The following is a 21,941-nucleotide window of genomic DNA, read 5'->3' as shown; positions in this document are numbered from 1 at the left end:
ATGCTAAATTGTAAACAAATTGAATGAATAGAAGAAACACACTCGTGTAAGTAAAGGAAGGTTCATCAGAAAAAGCATTTAACAAAGTCTCTTTACCTCATTCCTACTCCGTTGACTTTGTTAAATTTTTTATTTTTTTATAGGCTAACTTCGAAGTAAGATTTTAAATACTATTTGTGTTTCTTTTTAAAATCGAGTTTTCGGCCCAATTGCACGTATATACACGATTCTGTAGTCTGAAAAAGCACTAAATAACTTAATTTATACATCAGTTAGTTTTGATAGATCAAAATGACTTGATTAGTTTGGCTTCAAAGAGTGGCAAGATTTAAAATTCAGAACCAAAATCTATCCAACTTGACAGAAGAAAAAAAAAACATATTAACCTTTAATCAAAATATTTATCCTCAATTATATTGTTTGGTTGAAGGAAACTAGGAATCGAAGAGTGGAAATGGTTGCACTAGGGATGAATGAGTTGAAAAAATATGAGTTGAATAAAATTGGTTGAATAGTATTCAACTCATTCATCCACTAAATAGGAGATGAAAGAGTTGAACAAATTTCCTTTATAATTTGTTCATTTCTCTAGTTTTTTTGGTTGAATGAGTTGAATATGTTTTCCAACTTATTTATCTCAAATGGTAAAAATTTAGCTGAATGATCATTCAACCTATTCAATCTATTAATTTAAGTCATCCATTTGTATCCGAAGTAAAAAAAAAAAATATTAAAGTTAGTTGGGTCCGACGAAAGGCATTAAAAAGAGTCAAAATCGCCGGGTTTGACCTCTGTTAATAATAATCTTTTTAATTTTTTAAATAAAGGTGGCCGCTTTATTAAAGAGACCCAAGCACGATCACATTTACGCTTTTGCCCTTAATTTTGGGTTTTGTAGGGGTGCATAGTTAAAGAACGTGTAACAGACTCGCTTTCTAATTAACTCTCAGGTAAATTCCTGAATTACCCTTGCTTTCTCAACTAATTTTTAATTTAACCATCTAATAAGAAACTCTTTTTTCCGGAATTAAAATTAATTCTATTTAATTAAACATTTGACTAGAGAGAGACTACATAAAGAGAGAGGGTCAATATAGTAAAAGAGAACACAGGCATTTTGATTTCAGATTATACTAAACAGAAAACATTCCCTAAAAAGAAATTTTTAAGATTTAAACAGAAACAGGAAAAAAAAAAAACAAAAATCAGAAAAAAAAACAAAACAAAACAATCATATAGAGCTTTGCTGGAGAAGAAAGAAGAAGGGAGGGAAGAAGATTCTTTTGACCTTCCTTCCACCATCATCATCATCATCAGCATCAGCATCATCATCTCTCTTCGTGTTAATTAATTTTTATTTTACTTTTGTGAATTCGTAAAAAAACATGAAAAAATTTCAGCAAATAAATCATTTGACGTTCGTCTTCGTAATCACGCGTTGAAAATTTCCACACTTTTCATCTTCTTCGTTTTGGTAATATATACCCATCCCATCTCTCTCCCTAATCCCTCTCATAAAGTACCATCCTTTTTCATAAAAATCCCAACTTTCCTGGAATTGCGTTGTCAATCACCTAAACTAGAACAGTTTTTGATTTGGGGTTTTTAAGATTTCGTCGGGAAAATCATGGGTAATTGTTGCGGAACGGCGGGATCATTGGCTCAGAATGATAACAATAAGCCCAAAAAAGGAAGGAAGAAGCAAAACCCTTTCTCAATCGATTACGGTCTTCATCACGGCGGTGGTAATGGTGGAAAAGCTCTTAAGCTCATCGTGTTGACTGATCCGACAGGTCGTGAGATCGAGTCTAAATACACCTTGGGGAGGGAGCTAGGTCGTGGTGAATTCGGTGTCACGTATCTGTGCACGGATAAAGAGAACGACGATGTTTTTGCTTGTAAATCTATTTTGAAGAAGAAGCTGAGGACGGCTGTGGATATCGAGGATGTTAGGAGAGAAGTTGAGATCATGAGGCATATGCCTGTTCATCCTAATGTTGTTACTTTGAAAGAGACTTATGAGGATGAGCATGCTGTGCATTTGGTTATGGAGCTTTGTGAAGGTGGTGAATTGTTTGATAGGATTGTTGCTAGAGGTCATTACACCGAGAGAGCTGCTGCTGCTGTCACTAAGACCATCATGGAAGTTGTTCAGGTTTGTCTTCTTGATAGGATTTTTGCCTGTTTTAGTCGTAGGATTGAGAGCTGTGTGGTGTCTTGGTTTAAGCTCTAGTGTGAATCTTATTGCCATTGTTGCTGATTCTTTGTTTTAGCTGTTTGGACGTTATTAATATGTAGCATTGCTTTTACAGGGCACAATTTGCTGCAAAAGGATTCAAAAATCATTTCTTTTCATGTAAACTGAAAGTCTTGGGGGGAGTGATTTTAGATGTGAGATTAATGAGTTTTCAATATGTCTTTTTCCAGGTGTGTCACAAGCATGGAGTAATGCACAGGGACCTGAAACCAGAGAACTTCTTGTTTGGAAACAAGAAGGAGACTGCACCTCTCAAGGCAATTGATTTTGGTCTCTCTGTTTTCTTTAAACCAGGTAATGCGGTCTTGGTGCTCTGTGAAAACGTTATCACTTTGAGGTGTGGTAAATGATATAAACTTACACCATTGTTTTCCTTGCAGGAGAGAGGTTTAACGAAATCGTTGGTAGTCCATACTACATGGCTCCCGAGGTGCTAAAACGGAATTACGGTCCAGAAGTTGACATTTGGAGTGCAGGTGTAATCCTTTACATACTGCTCTGTGGTGTCCCACCTTTCTGGGCAGGTTAGTTTTATCAGTCTATGTTCCCTTATTCTTAAGTCGTCTGTGGCAAATGTTGTTATCAGGGGTCATATTTGAAGTGATCATAAGAATAATGAAGGAACCTTGTTTCTTGTTTGTTTATACCAATTTCAGAAACTGAACAAGGAGTCGCACAAGCAATTATTCGATCTGTACTGGACTTCAGAAGGGACCCATGGCCCAAGGTTTCTGACAACGCAAAAGACCTTATCAGGAAAATGCTTGATCCTGACCAAAGGCGTCGTCTTACAGCCCAGCAAGTGCTAGGTACAGTTTCATGGTTTCTTATAATACAGTTTTTCTTATGTTCTCATATGAAAACTTTTATAGCAAAGTGTAATAATTGGTATTTGCTTCATTTTCCCTAGATCATCCGTGGTTACAGAATGCAAAGACAGCTCCCAATGTATCATTGGGTGAAACAGTGAGAGCAAGGCTGAAGCAGTTCACCGTCATGAACAAGCTCAAGAAACGAGCACTCAGGGTAAAATACATATCCTTTATGAACTATCCGAACATATATATATATATATATATATATATCTTGTGAGCTTAGAGGCCTAACTAGAGCTTCGTTTGGTACGTGTTGTCAATAGGTTATTGCTGAGCATTTATCAGATGAAGAAGCTTCTGGTATAAGAGAAGGGTTCCAAATAATGGACACAAGCCAAAGAGGGAGGATTAATATTGACGAGCTAAAAATAGGGTTGCAGAAACTTGGTCATGCCGTTCCCCAAGATGATTTACAAATTCTAATGGACGCTGTAAGCTTTGATTTACCATTACTTTTCAATGCCGGTTTTGACAGTATTTAAAATGCAATGTACTGAGCTGTCGATGGCTTTCTTCTTTTTTGCAGGGAGATATCGATAGAGATGGATATTTGGACTGTGATGAGTTCATTGCCATATCAGTACACCTAAGGAAAATGGGAAATGATGAGCATCTCAAGAAAGCGTTTGCGTTCTTCGATCAAGACAATAACGGATATATCGAAATAGAGGAACTAAGAGAAGCTTTGGCTGACGAAGTTGGTACGAGCGAAGAAGTTGTTGATGCCATTATTCACGATGTTGATACTGATAAGGTTTGATTAGCCTCACCATTTCATTTTCTTTTAAAAAATGGTTGAAAACTTGTCTTGAGAAAAACAGCTATAAACATCATCAAAACTGTGTATTGCAGGATGGAAGAATAAGTTACGAAGAGTTTGTGACGATGATGAAAACAGGAACAGATTGGAGAAAAGCTTCGAGACAGTACTCGAGGGAACGGTTTAACAGTATCAGTCTCAAACTGATGCAGGATGCGTCATTGCAGGTCAATGGTGAAAAATGATGAGAGAAGCAGTGTCACCTCAGAAGTGGAAGATTGAATCAAAATGGGAATGCCAAATCTATCTTCATTTCTTTATTTTTATATCTTTTTTGGGGTTTTTCTTAACACCACAACTAAAGATTTTTAGGCATATAAAGTTGTACGATTTGTGTGTTTTGATTTCCTGGCTGAAGAGCGAGCGAGAGAAAGTACGGATCAGGAGAAAACAAAGAGTGTTGGCCTTTGGCTGTGTGTAGATATTTTGTATAATCTTATGTTGATAATGAATGAAGATAACATCAATTTTTTCTTGTGATAATCTGTAACTTTTCTATAACCATTCAAGAAGTATATGAATGAGACTTTGGATTTGTTTTTAGACAACAGAAACAAAAACGCAGGTTTTTTTTTGTTTTTGGTCGACTTTGTATATTTGTGGCCTGAAAGTTTTATCAATTCAGACCAAAGTACCAAACGATAACAAGTGTGACACTTGAAGTGTCGTTATGGTCTTATACGCGGCCTCAAATATACACAAGCGGATAAAGTTTTGTGTCCTCTATATTATTGTCATCATGCATAAAAACACTAACCATTTGATCAAATCAATCTTATTAAATAAAAAATTTCAAAATACAAATAGACTAATCTAGAATCATTTGTTCTACCAGAGTTTACAACTGTTCATGATATTGATATACTGCAAATTGGATATCCAACAAAAGCTTTTAGAAATAGCATACCAATGACATCTGTTATTTATTTTAATCACAAAACCATAAGTAACAGAAAATTTAACTTTCGATTGATTGCTTTTTCTTTTTGGTTAAAAACGTCTCATAAATATCCACGTCATAGTAGTCTCATCGACACGGGAGACTTACGTGGCGATTTTGTATTGTTACCAAACTTTGATTGGAAATTATAAAAACAATCAATCATGCAAAAGGCGTGAGGATGAACGGTACACGAAGGATACACATGTCCGATGTCGACCTTGTACTAAATAACAAATATGTTTTTGGAATGGCACTAATCATGATTACGGAGTTTAACATTAAAGTAATTACCGTAGTTATCATTAGTTAATCGTCGTACTTATATTATATGCATAGAGCCAACAAAAATTATAATCGTATCACACATGACAAACACACCTAATGCTAAAAGTCGAAAGTGAAAAAGGAATCTAGACACGGACATGGTGAACTGATCAAATGCAAGTGATGCATAGATCCTTTTCACATTTGATTAACTATATAGCGGACGTGGATTTGGACCCACTTTGCGCCGTTTCATTACAAAAACTTCACCTACTTTATTTGCCTCGTGATTTCTTTTAGCTACTTTGGGGAAAAATAGGAGTACTATCTTAATCCCAATTAAGTGCAATTATTAGGAATGACTGAGTGAGAGAAGATCATTAAAAAAACTTGATTGCTTCGTATAATTAAGACGACATATTTCAAAAATAAAAATTCCGAAATTCAAAAGTGAAAATTTGATACTACGATCGAGTCATGAATATGAACCGTATGATAGAATGTTTTTTTTAAAAATTTTGTCACGCCAGGACCAATGATTGATTAGTACGAGAGGTATATGCAATCATGGATAAGAAGAACTGTGTTATAATTAAACTTGATAACTATTATGATCAGCATCGCTCGTTTCAATATCTGATTAAAATAATTAACGAGTCGATATATATCAAAACTCCATCTTCATATACATACCGACCAATGGACCTACGTATGTATCAGATTCGATTTTAAAACATTATCGTATCATGAATAATTATTTTATCGGTGTCTCGTTCCATGTATTATTATTCATAACAAGAAGCATTGGCTTTTAGTACGAAAGAGCAGCCAAGTTTATCAACCCGGTTCAAACCAGTCGTCGAGTGTTGACCACACACGTTGATCCAGATAAGTGGATAAGAATTGTGACATATCAAGTGAGTATGTGTTACGGTCCGTATCTCGAAGACGTTGTTATGTTTTGCTCCGCAAAGGAGTCGAACTAAAACACAACTTGCATTATATCACCAAATTAAACGATTTTGAGTAAAGTAGTAGTAAACATGTGTTTATTTATATCGTGTATTCATAGAATTGGGTGGCTTCGACCGTCATTTTGTCGGAAAGTTTTTTATGTTAGATTCAAAACTTACATTAATGGAATTGCTTTAGTCGTCAGTCGCAGTCGCCGGCTCGCCTATTCATACAAGGAGACAAGTCGCAAAAAAAAAAAAAGCCGTGGATACAATATTAATTTGCACGAACTCAAATCATCGACTTGGTTTTTACAACATATTTCACCATTAAGCGGTATACTGTAATTACTAGAATGTGCATGTTATGTCTGTTTAAAAAATATATATATATATAGCACATGTGAAAGGGTATTTTAAAAAAATATATATGTTACTAATTTATGTGAAGAACATTTAAAATAAATATATAAAAACACAAGATAAAAATTAACAATATAAAAGAAAAGTGGATTGCCGTGAAGATTACGTACCTGATGTCACAATTTCGTCTACTACTAGAACAAAATATTGAACCAGAGAATCGAGAGATATACATATTACCTAAAAATCGTAGATGTGATCTAGTGATATTCCCGAGGGACCTGAATCCCCAACTGAACCAACCAACCAACTAGACTCCTTGGCTTGACGTACTCCTTAAGATTTCAAAATTGATCAGCATTGCACATACGTCATTTCCTAGTTCCTAGGATCAAAAACTATATATTAATTATACGATGAAACTTATAGGCGTGGTGAATCGGTGATGCATGTGTATACTATTGGCATTCCCTGAGACACCACACGATTCAAGTAGGAAAAATATCTTTATTTAAAAAAGACGCGTATATATGCAACCATACGTTACACGTTTCTTGTACATTTGGGCTTCGTTATGATTTGTGTTCATAGGAGTGAAATTAATTTAACTAGTACCATTTATGGTTTCGTAAAATGATTTGATTCGATATTTAATTTATGATTTTCTTGCACCAGCTTGAAACAACCATCATTTCAACATATTTTTTCCGTTGACAGTAGAACAACAATGTTATTTCACCGTTTCATTGTAGACATTTTTGAATTAGGCTAATATTGGGTATGTTTTTCTAATGAAATTTCAAAGTAATATTTTGATTTCTATTTATGACAATTATTTAATAACAGGAACATACATTTAAATACTAGTTTTGGTAATTTTTTTAAATACTAGTCAAAAGAAGTAAAAACGAAAGAGCAGTAGAAATAAATATTTTAAAATATTAGTATGAGTTGTATCTGATTCAGCAAATAAGAGAGAGACAAAAGTATCACGATTTTTCTAGTACTTTTTTGTTTTACATCGCGACGGAGAAAAAGTAAATATAACACGTGGCAACATCGCAACGGCTATATCCAGATCTCGTCGCATATATAAACCGTCATCTCTCTGCTACCTTCATTAGCCTAAAAAAACAAAAACACCGTTTCCGATTACGTTGATTGACCAGTGACGGGAGCCACCATTGTTGGCGGCGTTTCCGTGTACCTCGTATTCTTTCTTCATTCGTAAAAGCAACATTTACCTTCTGCTTCATATTCGAAGTCTATCTCTCTTGTACCGAGAGCTCTTTTTTACTCCGGCACGAACAAGAAACATTCCGGTGAGTATTATTCTTAGAACTCAAATTTTATCTGATTTAGATGTTTAGTGTCAATTTGTGATTTTTTTCCGAACTTGTCCTGTGTTTAGACTTTAGAGACGCTTGGGGCTTAGTAGTTCATATTCCATTATTGGAAAGTTTTTAATTAGACTTTGTTCCGAAGAGATGAAAATTATAAAGATTCTGCTTTCCTAATGTTGGTTTTATGTGTTGTGATTACCTGAGACAGTTAGCTGAAGCAGCTTTGAGAAAGATGACGATTACGTCAAACATCTCTGTGCAGAACGACAACCTCGTTGTTCAAGGAAAGACCATCCTCACCAAAATCCCCGACAATATTATCCTTACTCCCGTTACGGGTAATGGATTCGTTTCCGGTGCTTTTATAGGCGCAACTTTTGAACAAAGCAAGAGTCTTCACGTGTTCCCCATCGGTGTATTGGAGTAAAGCATCAAACTTTTGTTTTCCCTCTGTTATATAGCTTTGTCAATTCAAGGTCTTTTGATGTTGTTTTTATTAAAAGCTTATTGTTTTTATAAATCTTTCAACAGGGGTCTTCGATTCATGTGTTGTTTTCGATTTAAACTATGGTGGATGACTCAGAGAATGGGAAGCTGTGGAAAAGATATCCCTTTGGAGACACAGTTTATGTTACTTGAGAGCAAGGATGAGGTTGAAGGAAATGGGGATGATGCTCCTACTATTTATACCGTCTTTCTCCCTCTTCTTGAAGGCCAGTTCAGAGCTGTACTGCAAGGAAATGAGAAGAATGAGATTGAGATTTGTCTTGAGAGCGGTTAGTGAATTAGTTGTACAACAGATGATCCATGAATTGACGGGCTTACAATTTTCAGATCTTAGAACTGAAATGTCCGTTTTGGTTGACTTTGTAATTGCAGGAGATAAAGCAGTTGAAACCAGCCAAGGAACTCATCTTGTCTATGTTCATGCTGGAACTAATCCTTTTGAAGTTATTAGGCAATCCGTAAAGTATGTTTTTAAAAGAAGCCAAAATATCATGTTTTGTTTCTTGGATTGGTTATCAGTGTTTTCTCACCCGCTAATCCTTTGTTATGTACAGGGCTGTGGAAAGACACATGCAGACATTTCATCATCGCGAGAAGAAGAAGGTGAGTGAACTTTTCATAGTTTTGGTCAACGGAAGGAGTTCAATCTGATTTGATATGATCTCCTCATTTTCGTTCTCTTTGTTTGTTTAGCTTCCTTCTTTCCTTGACTGGTTTGGCTGGTGCACATGGGATGCGTTCTACACAGACGTGACTGCTGAGGGCGTTGATGAAGGCCTTAGAAGGTACTGTCTATGGAAGTAGAGCGTCATATTGTTAATATATTGATGATAGGTTAAATCTGTATAAGTTTATTGAGTCTCTGATGCGTTTGGTTTATTGCAGCCTTTCAGAAGGAGGTACCCCTCCGAGGTTTCTGATCATAGACGATGGTTGGCAACAAATTGAACACAAAGAGAAAGATTCAGACTGCGTTGTTCAGGAAGGAGCACAGTAAGATCTATCAGTCTCTTGTTTTTGTATTCATGTAGATGAGCATCTTAAACATGTCCTCAATTTACCAGATAATACTCCAGAAAAAACTAGATCGAGGCTTGAATATTTTTAAAATAAAACTCATGTGGGTGAAATCAAAGTAGATTCATTTGTTCCAATTTCTGCATTGTAACTGTTGAATCTTTAGCTCATAAAGCTTGAGCTTGAGGATATTCTTAAGTTTTTGCCTCAAGATTTTATAGGGATTTGTCATGAAGAATGCTAACTTTTTCCTCCATTCTTATGTATGCAGGTTTGCTACTAGGCTCGTTGGTATCAAGGAGAATGCAAAATTTCAGAAGGCTGATCAGGAGAAGGATACGCAAGTATCAGGACTAAAGAGTGTAGTTGACAATGCAAAGCAGCGCCATAATGTGAAGTATGTCCTTTTTTTCAAAATTTGTAACACACTGATCTTCAGGCTGATATTTTTTAAGTTATCGCAACATTGAGAAAGTGACAAAAAGCGTTGCATACTTACATGGCTTGACTCCTTATTCACAGGCAAGTTTATGCGTGGCATGCCTTAGCTGGATACTGGGGTGGGGTTAAACCTGCTGCTTCTGGAATGGAACACTATGACAGTGCATTAGCATATCCAGTTCAGTCACCAGGTGTCTTAGGGAACCAACCAGACATAGTAATGGACAGCCTCGCTGTTCATGGTCTTGGACTTGTCAACCCAAAGAACGTTTTCAACTTCTACAATGAGCTCCATTCGTACTTGGCTTCATGTGGTATAGACGGAGTCAAAGTTGATGTCCAGAACATCATCGAAACCCTCGGTGCTGGTCTTGGCGGGAGAGTGTCTCTCACTCGAAGCTACCACCAAGCTTTAGAAGCTTCCATTGCCCGGAACTTCACAGATAATGGTTGCATATCTTGCATGTGTCACAACACAGACGGACTTTACAGCGCGAAACAAACCGCTATTGTTAGAGCATCTGATGATTTCTACCCAAGAGATCCTGCTTCTCATACCATCCACATTGCATCAGTTGCATATAACAGTCTTTTCCTTGGAGAGTTCATGCAACCTGACTGGGATATGTTCCATGTAAGTAAAGAGCAATTTGATGTCATTACTACTCTTTAATAAGCATGCGTTCACTTGTAACCGAGGCTTTGTTGTTTTCAGAGTTTGCACCCAACTGCAGAGTATCATGCTGCAGCACGTGCAGTAGGTGGATGCGCAATTTATGTCAGGTAAAGCCTTCCTCTCATCTTTAAACTTAATTCTTGTTCTGACTAAGGTAATGCTTTGCTTCGAGGTTTTAACTGAAGATATGTTTATATGACAGTGATAAGCCAGGCAACCACAACTTTGATCTATTGAGGAAGCTGGTTCTTCCGGATGGATCGGTTCTTCGTGCTAAGCTTCCGGGTAGGCCTACCCGTGACTGCTTATTCGCGGATCCAGCTAGAGATGGAATCAGGTTTTGCCTCTTTTCTAACTAACTATTCTCTTCTTTATCATCCACTCCTAAGCCTAAGCCGAAGCCTAACACTTGCGAAAACTCAATTTTTTTTCAGCTTGCTCAAGATATGGAACATGAATAAGTTCTCTGGTATGGTTGGTGTGTTCAACTGTCAAGGTGCTGGTTGGTGCAAGGAAACGAAGAAGAACCAGATTCATGATACTTCTCCTGGCACACTCACGGGTTCTGTCCGTGCTGATGATGCTGATCTCATTTCTCAAGTGGCTGGTGAAGATTGGAGTGGAGACTCAATAGTCTACGCATACAGATCAGGTAAAAAAGATCAAACCAATCTACTATTTTTAGACTAGACAGAAACTCAAACATTACAGCTCAATGCTAAAAAAATATGGCTTGATTTGATTTACAGGGGAGTTAGTAAGACTACCAAAAGGTGCTTCGATTCCTCTCACTCTCAAAGTCCTTGAATACGAACTCTTCCACATCTCTCCTTTGAAGGTACGTTTAATTAGTGTTGTATTATTACCATGACTTGTAAACGTTTAATGTGAATGACGAATCTTTTTTTTTTTTTTTGTTGGAAAATTTGGTTATACAGGAAGTCACAGCAAACATCTCCTTCGCTCCTATCGGACTGCTAGACATGTTCAACTCAAGCGGGGCTATCGAGTCGATGGAAACCAATCCCGTGACAGACAAGAAACCGGAACTCTTTGATGGGGAGGTGTCCTCGGCTTCTCCTGCGCTCAGCGGTAACCGTTCACCAACAGCTCTGATATCTCTGGGGGTTAGAGGCTGTGGTCGTTTTGGAGCTTACTCTTCTCAGCGTCCACTTAGATGCGCCGTTGAAAGCACAGAGACTGATTTCACGTACGACGCGGAGGTTGGACTTGTGACTTTGAATCTGCCAGTGACGAGGGAAGAGATGTTCAGATGGCACGTTGAGATTCTGGTCTAAGGCGAAAAGCTTCGGTTGTAGTTGGGGCTATTCTTTCACCTGTCATTCATCATTTTATTTTGTAGTAATAAGGTATTCCAAAAATAAATTAGGAATTTAATGTTTGTAGTATCATCGCTTTTGTACTAGTAATGTAGTGACCTAATGTAATCTCGCTAAAATATCAATGTCTCTTTGTAGTTTTGTATTAATAATATTTCTCTTAAGAAAAAATTGTTCATAGCTACCTTATCGTTAACGTAATAACCCTAAAATGAGTGTCTGGCTGAAACAAACAAATCGATTTAAAATTCTAATATTTGGTCTATTTTGAAAGGACTTACACCAAACGAACGGATAATGATTTCTTATTTTGATAAACTGATATAGAAGGTAAAATGTGTTTTTAGAATTGTTGATGTGTTATTTTACAAATCTGAAGTCGTCTTAGCCAAACAAATCGAAACCGACGACACCCTAATTTTATATACTACTAATAAAAGAGGATGGTGATCATGTGAATACCTAAAATATCAGAATCCATGTATAGTACGCAACTTCAAGGCAGGGGTCAATACGAATAATGATGACAAGTCAGTTATATGATCATCGACTTTATGAGACCTTCCATACATTCTTTCACACCAAGAAATTAACAGATCTTGTTCTCACTAGAAAATTACTAAGGCCATTCATTTGTTTTACAATAATCCACTAGAAAATTATAATCAATGACGACTCAACAGCAACACGTACAGAATATTTATCCGATGTAGGTTCATACTACATAGATTTGTGTTTCATATCTTACTTGATTGGTGTAAAAAAGAAGAACTCAAATTTGTGAACCTTTTACTCTGTTTTCTTTGCGTCAAGTTTTTTTTTTATAAATCTTTTTCGCTTTAAGGTAGACACCAGTCACCACCTTCTAACACCTAACATGTATATGGAACATATAGTAGTATAACATTAATATCTGAACATTTAAAACCCCCAAAACATTAATTACCTCATCAATCCCATACGATGCACGGAGTCCCAAAGCATTCAATTTTAAACGTACATGTCTTTTCTATCTTTTTCAGATTTTAAGTTTTTTTTTTCTTATTTGATTTGCTCTTTTACCAACACCAAGTAGTTTAAATAAAAAAAATAAGATAAAAAACTGTAATATTGACATCCACGAAAACGATGAGCAAGTTGAATCCTAACCATTAATTTAGAAAAATACAAGAGTTAAATTCAAAGAAGGAAGCAATTACTTAGGCGAAGTTATAACAACGACTAGATAAATTTCCAAAGACATGACTTTCGACCATACCTTTAGGTCTTGCAAGCAAACGACGCACATGCCTTTTCATTTCTGCCAATCCTTATTCCTTACACCATACATATACTTATATTAATTAATCGATAATTATATATAAAAAAATAGATAAAATATTCGTCTAATAAGGGTAAGTATGCAATTTTTGTGTGCTAACTAATCGATACTATCACAAATTAATATATATATGTATGCGCATCATTCAACAAGTCTTCACCATTGTTAAGTCCAATGTATCGTAGTATCTAGTATTTGTTTACTTTAAGCTGCATGTTACTTATTTTAGTGATGATATATTTTTTAAAAATATGTATTTTAATTTAATGATTAATATGGGTTGATTAACTATCCCAAAATTTGAAGAGGCGTGTGGTTAAAGAATTTGAGGCTATAATTTCATCATTTGGGAGTTGAATGCAAAAAAAAATTCTAAGTATAACTTATAATTAGTTGATTTCCCGACAAAATAAATCATGTTGGCATATCGTAATAATTTAACATACTTTTCAAACCTTATATCAGGCATTTGCCGTTTACGTATTTACAATTATAGTTTGAATTTGGTATTTTTGCACATTATACTTTGGCGGTTCGTGTACTGTGTACATATATATCATCCCACATTCTTTGAAGATACAGGACATTTAACATTTTAACACATGCGTATATATGTCGGTATGTGATCACCAATTCACCAGCTTGACAACGTATTAAATTCAAATAAGTATTGATAACTGACCATGACTCTAATTAATTAAAAGTCCACAATACATATAATAACATTCACGAACTCGTACATATACTTCTTATCTCACGAGTGCACCTACAATTTTTAATTTCAGTAAACCAATATTGATCATATTAGTAATTAACGGTTAAAAGATTTACTATAAGTATAAGAATAAAAATTAGGGTTGAGACATTTCCATGCAACTTATTAATCCGAAAATCCGAAACATTTCCATACTACATATATATCCAACATGATTTATAATGGAAATGCCTTCGGATTTTTCAAATTCGGATATACATATGTAAGCATTATAAATTTGAAAAATATCCGAATTTTCACCTTTTCACCTTTTCACATTGATATACTAGCTACGACGGTAATATGAAGATCACTGTACAGATTAAAACGCAAGAAGAAATAAAAGGAAGTGTATTAATTCCCAAAAGTCCAAAACTATTACCGACCTTCGAGAGACAGAGGAAACAACTCTTTTCTTCTTTTCAACTTTTGATACTATTTACGTATGGATAGACATCACGCACTGCTTAGCTCAGTAATACACATGATAAACTATTACTGTGTGAATGGTATACGATGATTGAAAATAAATTCATTTTCTATTTTTTTTCCTCTTCCAAACTCCTTTTCTAATATATAGAAAATAAATAATTAACTAGACAATGAAACAATAAAATATATATATATATATATATATAAATAAATAAAAGGAAAACTAAAAATAGGTGGAAAGGAGGTGAGGTTTAATTAGAAGCTTATAGTGATGTTTTCGTATCAATCTCAATCTCTCTCCATACCTCCAACGCCATTAAAACTTTTTAATAACCTAACTTTGTTTTCTCCTTTCATTTGCCTATAAATACACATATGCCTTCCACTTATTCAATATCAATATATCATATTACAAAACCTCAAATAAACAGCGAACATTTTCATCTTACTCACAAGAAAACAACACTCATTAATTCGTTTACGAGAAAAACCGTTTCCATATCTTCGAAAGACCAAATCTGAAATGGCCCGTTGTTGGGGACTCCTAACTATTTTCTTCTGCGTTCTTTTGATGCTCTCGCTGTGCCAAGCTAATTTGAGTAGCTACGTTGATGATGGATATGGTCATGAAGATGGAAGCTTCGAATCCGACAGCTTACTCAAGCTCAATAGCGATGATGCTCTTACCTTGAAAAGCTCCGGTGAAACCACTTCAGCATCCTCAACTGTTAGTGTTGCCAGTTTTGGAGCCAAAGGAGATGGAAAAACCGATGATACTCAGGTAAAACTTTTTAATATATAGATATACTTTATTTGGTATTAATGATGCATGCCTGCATGGGTGTAAAATTTATATGTATGCTTAGGCCTTCGAGAAAGCATGGAAGAAAGCATGTTCAACGAATGGGGTTACCAATTTCTTGATTCCTAAAGGTAAGAGTTACCTCCTTACGTCTACTCAATTCAAAGGCCCATGCAAATCGCTACGTAACTTTCAGGTAATTTTGTTTTTTCCTTTTTTATGAAAAAAAAAGTTTTAAATCATTTTAGTAGCCTAATTAATAGATTTAATTTTTTACTGATCATAGATCTTAGGCACTTTATCAGCATCTACAAAACGATCGGATTACAAAGACAAATACCATTGGCTTATCGTAGAGGACGTTAACAATCTATCAATCGATGGTGGGTCGACTGGGATTATTAACGGCAACGGAAAAATCTGGTGGCAAAACTCATGCAAAATAGATAAATCTAAGGTATGTATGTTAGTATGTAGAGTCCACCAATTAGTATATACATGCCACACAACATATATATCTTCACATATGCTTATCTAATATACTCCTAATTAATTTACATCATATGATTAGTAATTTAGTATTAATTGGTTTTCTCTTTCTTTTGATGCAGCCATGCACAACAGCGCCAACGGTATGTAAATACAAAAGTTCCATATAAGTATATAATTTATTTTTTTTTTCACTTCAACGTTCAAAATTTTAAAATTGGCATGTGTGTGTTTTATGCATATGCGCAGGCTCTTACTTTATACAACTTAAGGAATCTAAATATGAAGAATTTGAGGGTGAGAGATGCGCAGCAGATTCAAGTTTCGATTGAGAATTGCAACAATGTTGACGTCAATAATGTTGTCGTCTCTGCTCCCGGCGATAGTCCCAACACCGATGGTATCCATATTACCAATACCAAAAATATTCGAGTTTCCAAATCGGATATTGGAACAGGTAATGATTCATACATAATTGGAGTTTACAGTGTATTTATGTGTAATAACAAAGACTTGCTAAGGCTTAACAGAGAGGTCGGTAGCTAATGTGTTTGGTTGCTTTTATTTAGGTGATGATTGTATATCCATTGAAGATGGAACACAAAATCTTCAAATCAGTGATTTAACTTGCGGCCCCGGTCACGGAATCAGGTAGATCAATACATTCTTTTTATACCGAATTCTAACATAAGGGTACTAGAAAATCATACAATATTTTTGATAGATTTTACACATAAATAAAGTTAATATATAGCTAATATCGATCTTTTTTAATTTGTTTCGATGAGAAGTATTGGGAGCTTGGGGGACGACAACTCAAAAGCTTATGTTTCAGGAATTTATGTGGATGGTGCTAAGTTCTCTGAGAGTGATAATGGAGTTCGGATCAAGACTTATCAGGTGACTGATTTTATTGTTCTCACAAACATCGATCCCCACTAAAATTTTACGAATTTCTTGAATCTCTCTAACATTTGTTTTAAAATTTTCAAAAACAACCCCCCCCCCCTTGCTGATTTCAGGGAGGATCAGGAACTGCCAAGAACATTAAATTTCAAAACATTCAAATGAAAAATGTCAAGAATCCGATCATAATCGACCAGAACTACTGTGACAAGGACAAATGCGAAGACCAAGTAATTGTTTGATCGATAGATTTAATTAGCCGTTTATATATATTTTGTTCTTTACTAGACTAGCATTCACTCGAATTGAAAATGTGAAATATGTTAACAGGACTCCGCCGTGCAAGTGAAAAACGTTGTGTACAAGAACATATCCGGTACGAGCGCGACGGATGTGGCGATAACGTTCAATTGCAGTGAGAAGTATCCATGCCAAGGCATTGTGCTTGAGAACGTAAACATTAAAGGAGGAAACGCTTCTTGCAAAAATGCCAACGTTAAAAATCAAGGCACCGTTTCTCCTAAATGCTCTTAATTAATTACTGAGCTAATTATGTAATATACGTATGAATATAGATACACGTATTTATATATAGATGCATGTATATTGTACTCTATATATTGCTTCTTGATATATTATGTAGTAAAGATGTATGGGTGTACACATAAAATAGTCAGAAAGATTTGTTGCCTTCTATGTATACTGTTGATTATTTGTATGTGTCCATGAATAAATTAATAAGATTAATTTTCTAATATATTGATTTAGTAGTACTAAAAATGAAAAAAAAAGTATGCAAAATTTAAGTAAAGTGATTTGATTACTTCAAATAAGTCACATGGGCCAAGTACATTATATATATATATATTAAAAGCATGAAAAATGCTAATTTATAGTGTGTTTTCCACTTTTGCTATACTTATTGTAAAATAAGATGTTAAATCCCAAAATTAACCTAGTTTTCAGTGAGCTCTTGCATTGTGGCCGGCCTACTTTACTCTTAGTTCCATTCAAACGAAATATCCTTATTGTTCTTATACTTGTATAAAACTGATTTAAACCCTTGTGTTTTGGCATACTTTACTAAAAGACCATTGTGTTAAAATCTTGATATACTTTTTATGTGAATGTTCGTCTGATTAACGTTGCTATAAAAGACAGCATGAGGATAAAGTAAAGAAATCCTTGATGTCTTTGGTTAATGCCGTTGCCAAATCTCAACGGATTTATTTATTTAAAGTTAAAAAGTTGACAAAGAACTTTGCTTTTTTTTTTTTTTGCTTCTTTTGAAAGAAATAATAATCAAAAACATCCGAGGAAATTCCGAAATCAATGTCCGTAAACTAAGGTACATAACAAAAAAAAATAAAAATAAGATGTCTTCAAAATTAATGATATTACATAATGTTACAGCTAAATCGAAGTATGCAGTTTTACCCTTTTTTGTACTTTCACTTCTTAGTTTGCTCTTCGGCTGCTGGCTTACTCTGCTCTTCAACCGTTGCTGCTGGCGGCGGAGGTGGAGGTGTTGGTGGTGGTGGAGGTGGAGGGGTGGCGGCGACCGTTGGAACTCCCGCATCGATGCAGCTACGACATTTTCTCTCGACCCAACCTTCGATGTCGTGGTCTCCGCCGTCAGATAAATGGCGGCCGCCGCAGAGCCGAGCGATGACTCCGGCTAAAACGGATAAAATGGTAATGACAGCTAAGACAACGACGAGAGTTTCTATAGAACGGTGGTCTGAGTTGTGACTAGGCTGGTCTTGGGATGGTGGGTCTATGTATATGGTGGTTGGTGTGGTTGTTGTGCCGAGTTGGTCATCGACCCTGGTCGTGACTACTCCAAACATGAGAGATAGAGTGTGTGTGAAAAGAGAAGGGGGGAGAAAGAAAGAAAGAAAGAGAGAGAGAGGGTTTCAAGGTGAGCTTGTGGGAGCAAAGGTTTAAAGAAGACTTGAAGTAGATAGTGTTGTTAATTTTATCGACTTTATAATATAAAAATTTATCCAATTTATAAAATAGAAAACATCTTTATAACTTTTAAAACTAATGGTCTAATTGTAGTTATGATGATTTTTTTTCCTTTTTTAATGTGTGATTCTCTGTACTCTATAGGTTCATAAAAGCATTGAATTTGAAGGATGTTTACAAGGTCACCCACAAGACTCACTTCAAAATATAATAAAAAATGAGATGAGTAAAATATATAAGTACTATAGAGTTAAAATAAATATAACGTAGTGGTATTAGATTTGAAAAAGTACATACTCCGATTCCCCAATTTGTCCTCAGTGTGTGTAAATAACCAAAGCCACATGCATAATTGGTTAAAACGAAGAGGTGTTTGTTTTGTTGTCCCCATCACACCTTCAATGACCACCTCCTCTCTCTGCCACTTCTACTCTGCCAATTGAGTCCTGTTTGACTCAATTAATTAACCATTATTTATTCTTACAAATTAAATGTGGCTATATTTGTATAGATTTATTTATATGGATGAACTCACTAGTAACTAATATTAGATTTTTATGTGGTCTTGTCTTTTTGTTTGTCTGTTGAGTTTTGGCAGGTGATATCAATGGTGGGGTTTGCTCATCTTGTTCTATCTCTCTGCATCTTCTCATTAATTTAAAAAAAATATATATATCAGTGTGTCAGCTCAGCTCAATAATGTTATTCAGTAAGTCAAATACACTAAAACCTTTATAAATTAATAATGTTGGGACTAAGACATTTTATTAATTTTTAGTGATATTAATTTATAGATATATTTTTAATTGTTTATTTTTAAAAAAAATATGAATTGGAACAACTATAGCAAAATAAGATTAAACTTTCGGATGTTATAAATTTTATGGTTTAGGAATTGAACTTGTAATATTTAGAAAGCACTATTTACAATAAATTACAAATATTATAGACAAATTGACTTATACACATGAGACACATAAATTCAAATCTATGAATAATAATATCAATTCTCCTATTTTAATAATCTGTCAAATTATCAAATTGTAAATGATGCATATCTAAAAATTAAAACTTTAAATTTTAATTATTTGTATGACATGTTATAAAATATTTTAGAGATATTATTATAGGTTGAAAATACAACATTACAATTGTTCTATAGAATTGAGCTTTAGGAGAAACATACACTATTATATCAGTATATATATATATATATATAAATTTACATAATTATTAATTTATGATATTATTGGGACCATATTTTATAAGGAGATTTCAAAAAAATTATTATCTTATTATCTTATCGAATATTGTTAATTTTTACACTAGCCCGACTTGGGACCAGCAAAATTTATTAATTATAGTATTTATTAATTTATAGAGTATTAATTTATAGAGGTTTTACTGTACATTACACACTACCAAAAGAAAAAACAAACTCTTTTATTTATAAGAAAATCAAGAAACTAGCAGTAACAGAAAAAGAAAAAAACAGTCCATTCCAGGAACCAAATATTGGGCCTGACTTTTATTATTGGGCCCATAAACCGAAATTAGCTCCATTTTACAAGAAACCCTAATTCTCTCCTCTTCTTCGTCTCCACTTTTATAGTCTTAGAATAACTTTTTTTTTTGCCGCCGTGTCTCGAGAACAACACTGCACCACACCAAATCTCTCTAGCTCTTCCCAGCAAAAATCAATCGAGCGCACTGACAATGGCGGAACGCGGTGTTGAGGGTGGTGTCGAACAACGTGCTGGTGATCGCGGCGGTTTCGTACGTGGATTCGGCGGTCGCGGTGGTGGAAGAGGCGGTCCGAGAGGCCGTGGTGGTCGCCGCGGAGGTCGTGCCCCGGAGGAAGAGAAGTGGGTGCCGGTGACGAAGCTTGGTCGTCTCGTGAAAGGTGGTAAGATACAGAAGCTTGAGCAGATCTACCTCCACTCTCTCCCAGTGAAGGAGTACCAGATCATTGATTTGCTCGTCGGTCCTTCACTGAAAGACGAAGTGATGAAAATCATGCCGGTTCAGAAGCAAACCAGAGCCGGTCAGAGAACGAGATTCAAGGCCTTCGTCGTCGTCGGAGATAGTAACGGTCACGTCGGTTTAGGAGTGAAATGCTCCAAGGAAGTCGCGACGGCGATCAGAGGCGCGATTATTCTGGCGAAATTGTCTGTGATACCGATCCGAAGAGGTTACTGGGGTAACAAGATCGGGAAGCCACACACTGTGCCGTGTAAGGTGACCGGGAAATGTGGATCTGTTACCGTACGTATGGTTCCAGCTCCGAGAGGTTCTGGTATCGTGGCGGCTAGGGTTCCTAAGAAGGTTCTTCAGTTCGCTGGGATTGATGATGTCTTCACTTCTTCGAGAGGATCCACCAAAACTCTGGGAAACTTCGTTAAGGTCTGTACTCTCTCTTCCTTCTATCCAAGTTACAAGTTTTTATCAACAATGGCTGTTTTGTATAGATTAACTTAGCTGACTACTCATTACCAATTTCGTGAATTTCGTATTGGTTTTGAGGATTTGAGATTGCTGTAATTACTGTTGTAATGAACATTGGTTGTATTGTTCTCAAAGTAGCTTGAGTTCTTTGATTATGCTAAATTCTCTCTTACTAATGATCTTTGATCTTTGGTGTTGTGTTTTTGATTTGGGACAGGCAACATTTGACTGTCTGCAGAAGACTTACGGGTTCCTAACACCAGAATTCTGGAAAGAGACGAGATTCGTTAAATCACCATACCAAGATCACAGTGATCTCTTGGCTGATAAGTCTCTACCTAGCAGCAAGATCGCCACCGAGCTTGAAGACCAAGCCTAAGTAGTAATAATACCACACTCACCCTTCTTGGATGGATGGATGAGGCAACTAGTATTATCACAAGCTTTAAGTCAAATTTTGTTTCCAACGTTGGGTTTTTTTTTTTTGGAATCATATCGGTTATAATGGGTTGTTAAGTTATCTAGATTACGTTTTTTGTTTGGAATTTTGAATGCGATCATACGAATTTTTCTTTGGTTTTTCACAGCACGAAACAAACAAAATGACTATTATTAATATTGGATCTTTAATCGTCAGTTAGCAAGTAGCTCGGCGCTTGTTTAAAAGACTTGATTCTCAACATATATCTATAAAAACAAATTAAAATATTTTCTTTGTTTACCTAAGAAAATCAAGAGATGCACGTCATTACACGATCGTGAGACTGAAATTTGCATTAGGTTTAGGAAGGGCAAAATAATTTATTCATTTTTTTAGTTAATTTGATAAACATAATTTATCACAAAAGATGACTTCTACTTTCGGTTTTGTTGTCTGTGAGACTCTGACTGTGCTGATACGAAAGGGTTCAACATCCCATGTTGCATTTCCAATTCAGGCCGTTCAGTATTTTTATTTATTTTGGAAAAAGGGAGAAAGTAAAATGTTCAAATAATCCGTTTATTTAGAAAATACTCTCTCC

The 21,941-nt window shown here is 35.4% G+C and overlaps 5 protein-coding genes across 6 annotated transcripts; 4 read left to right on the top strand and 1 right to left on the bottom strand.

Annotated features, from left to right (window-relative positions):
- Positions 1–1,045: 1,045 nt before the first annotated feature.
- LOC104781660 (calcium-dependent protein kinase 32) lies at positions 1,046–4,435 on the top strand. 2 transcript variants are annotated; one of them, XM_087453514.1, is made up of 8 exons: positions 1,046–2,155; positions 2,313–2,551; positions 2,638–2,781; positions 2,914–3,066; positions 3,168–3,283; positions 3,396–3,563; positions 3,659–3,886; positions 3,985–4,435. In XM_087453514.1, exons 1-8 carry the CDS (start codon positions 2,019–2,021, stop codon positions 4,135–4,137), a joined length of 1,338 nt encoding a protein of 445 aa, XP_087309640.1. In that variant the 5' UTR covers positions 1,046–2,018; the 3' UTR covers positions 4,138–4,435. The 2 variants fall into 2 exon arrangements, with proteins under 2 accessions (XP_087309640.1, XP_010516369.1); XM_010518067.3 differs by having other exon boundaries at positions 1,073–2,155; positions 2,428–2,551.
- A 2,988-nt stretch (positions 4,436–7,423) lies between these two features.
- LOC104792041 (putative galactinol--sucrose galactosyltransferase 2) lies at positions 7,424–12,060 on the top strand. The gene is made up of 14 exons (XM_010518065.2): positions 7,424–7,797; positions 8,027–8,241; positions 8,350–8,594; positions 8,698–8,788; positions 8,880–8,928; positions 9,019–9,110; positions 9,211–9,318; positions 9,614–9,739; positions 9,865–10,417; positions 10,499–10,566; positions 10,662–10,796; positions 10,894–11,111; positions 11,209–11,297; positions 11,398–12,060. The coding sequence occupies exons 2-14, from the start codon at positions 8,051–8,053 to the stop codon at positions 11,755–11,757; spliced, it is 2,325 nt and encodes a 774-aa protein (XP_010516367.2). The 5' UTR covers positions 7,424–7,797; positions 8,027–8,050; the 3' UTR covers positions 11,758–12,060.
- A 2,638-nt stretch (positions 12,061–14,698) lies between these two features.
- Positions 14,699–17,260, top strand: LOC104792039 (polygalacturonase ADPG1-like). The gene is made up of 9 exons (XM_087454306.1): positions 14,699–15,087; positions 15,173–15,304; positions 15,395–15,565; positions 15,720–15,740; positions 15,847–16,054; positions 16,167–16,248; positions 16,389–16,497; positions 16,620–16,733; positions 16,834–17,260. Exons 1-9 carry the CDS (start codon positions 14,830–14,832, stop codon positions 17,035–17,037), a joined length of 1,299 nt encoding a protein of 432 aa, XP_087310432.1. The 5' UTR covers positions 14,699–14,829; the 3' UTR covers positions 17,038–17,260.
- A 595-nt stretch (positions 17,261–17,855) lies between these two features.
- LOC104792040 (uncharacterized) lies at positions 17,856–18,457 on the bottom strand. Its single transcript, XM_010518063.2, has one exon. The coding sequence runs from the start codon at positions 18,351–18,353 to the stop codon at positions 17,955–17,957; it is 399 nt and encodes a 132-aa protein (XP_010516365.1). The 5' UTR covers positions 18,354–18,457; the 3' UTR covers positions 17,856–17,954.
- A 1,572-nt stretch (positions 18,458–20,029) lies between these two features.
- Positions 20,030–21,498, top strand: LOC104699183 (uncharacterized). The gene is made up of 2 exons (XM_010414517.3): positions 20,030–20,877; positions 21,137–21,498. Exons 1-2 carry the CDS (start codon positions 20,191–20,193, stop codon positions 21,296–21,298), a joined length of 849 nt encoding a protein of 282 aa, XP_010412819.2. The 5' UTR covers positions 20,030–20,190; the 3' UTR covers positions 21,299–21,498.
- The last annotated feature ends 443 nt before the right edge of the window (positions 21,499–21,941 follow it).

Source organism: Camelina sativa, chromosome 6 (genome assembly GCF_030686135.1).
Source record: "Camelina sativa cultivar CO46 ecotype springtype chromosome 6, ASM3068613v1".
Taxonomy (NCBI): Eukaryota; Viridiplantae; Streptophyta; class Magnoliopsida; order Brassicales; family Brassicaceae; genus Camelina; species Camelina sativa.
The sequence above is the reverse complement of the archived record's forward strand: the minus strand, read 5'-3'. Positions and strand labels throughout refer to the sequence as shown.

Coding starts and splice junctions, on each gene's coding strand:
- LOC104792041 (XM_010518065.2), top strand. CDS start 8,051: ATGACGATTACGTCAAACATCTCTGTGCAGAACGACAACCTCGTTGTT. Junction 8,789..8,879: donor GTTATTAGGCAATCCGTAAA/GTATGTTTTTAA, acceptor TGTTATGTACAG/GGCTGTGGAAAGACACATGC. Junction 9,740..9,864: donor AAGCAGCGCCATAATGTGAA/GTATGTCCTTTT, acceptor CCTTATTCACAG/GCAAGTTTATGCGTGGCATG.
- LOC104792040 (XM_010518063.2), bottom strand. CDS start 18,353: ATGTTTGGAGTAGTCACGACCAGGGTCGATGACCAACTCGGCACAACA.
- LOC104699183 (XM_010414517.3), top strand. CDS start 20,191: ATGGCGGAACGCGGTGTTGAGGGTGGTGTCGAACAACGTGCTGGTGAT. Junction 20,878..21,136: donor CTCTGGGAAACTTCGTTAAG/GTCTGTACTCTC, acceptor GATTTGGGACAG/GCAACATTTGACTGTCTGCA.
- LOC104792039 (XM_087454306.1), top strand. CDS start 14,830: ATGGCCCGTTGTTGGGGACTCCTAACTATTTTCTTCTGCGTTCTTTTG. Junction 16,055..16,166: donor CAAATCGGATATTGGAACAG/GTAATGATTCAT, acceptor GCTTTTATTTAG/GTGATGATTGTATATCCATT. Junction 16,498..16,619: donor TTCGGATCAAGACTTATCAG/GTGACTGATTTT, acceptor TGCTGATTTCAG/GGAGGATCAGGAACTGCCAA.
- LOC104781660 (XM_010518067.3), top strand. CDS start 1,628: ATGGGTAATTGTTGCGGAACGGCGGGATCATTGGCTCAGAATGATAAC. Junction 2,156..2,427: donor CCATCATGGAAGTTGTTCAG/GTTTGTCTTCTT, acceptor GTCTTTTTCCAG/GTGTGTCACAAGCATGGAGT. Junction 3,887..3,984: donor ACGATGTTGATACTGATAAG/GTTTGATTAGCC, acceptor TGTGTATTGCAG/GATGGAAGAATAAGTTACGA.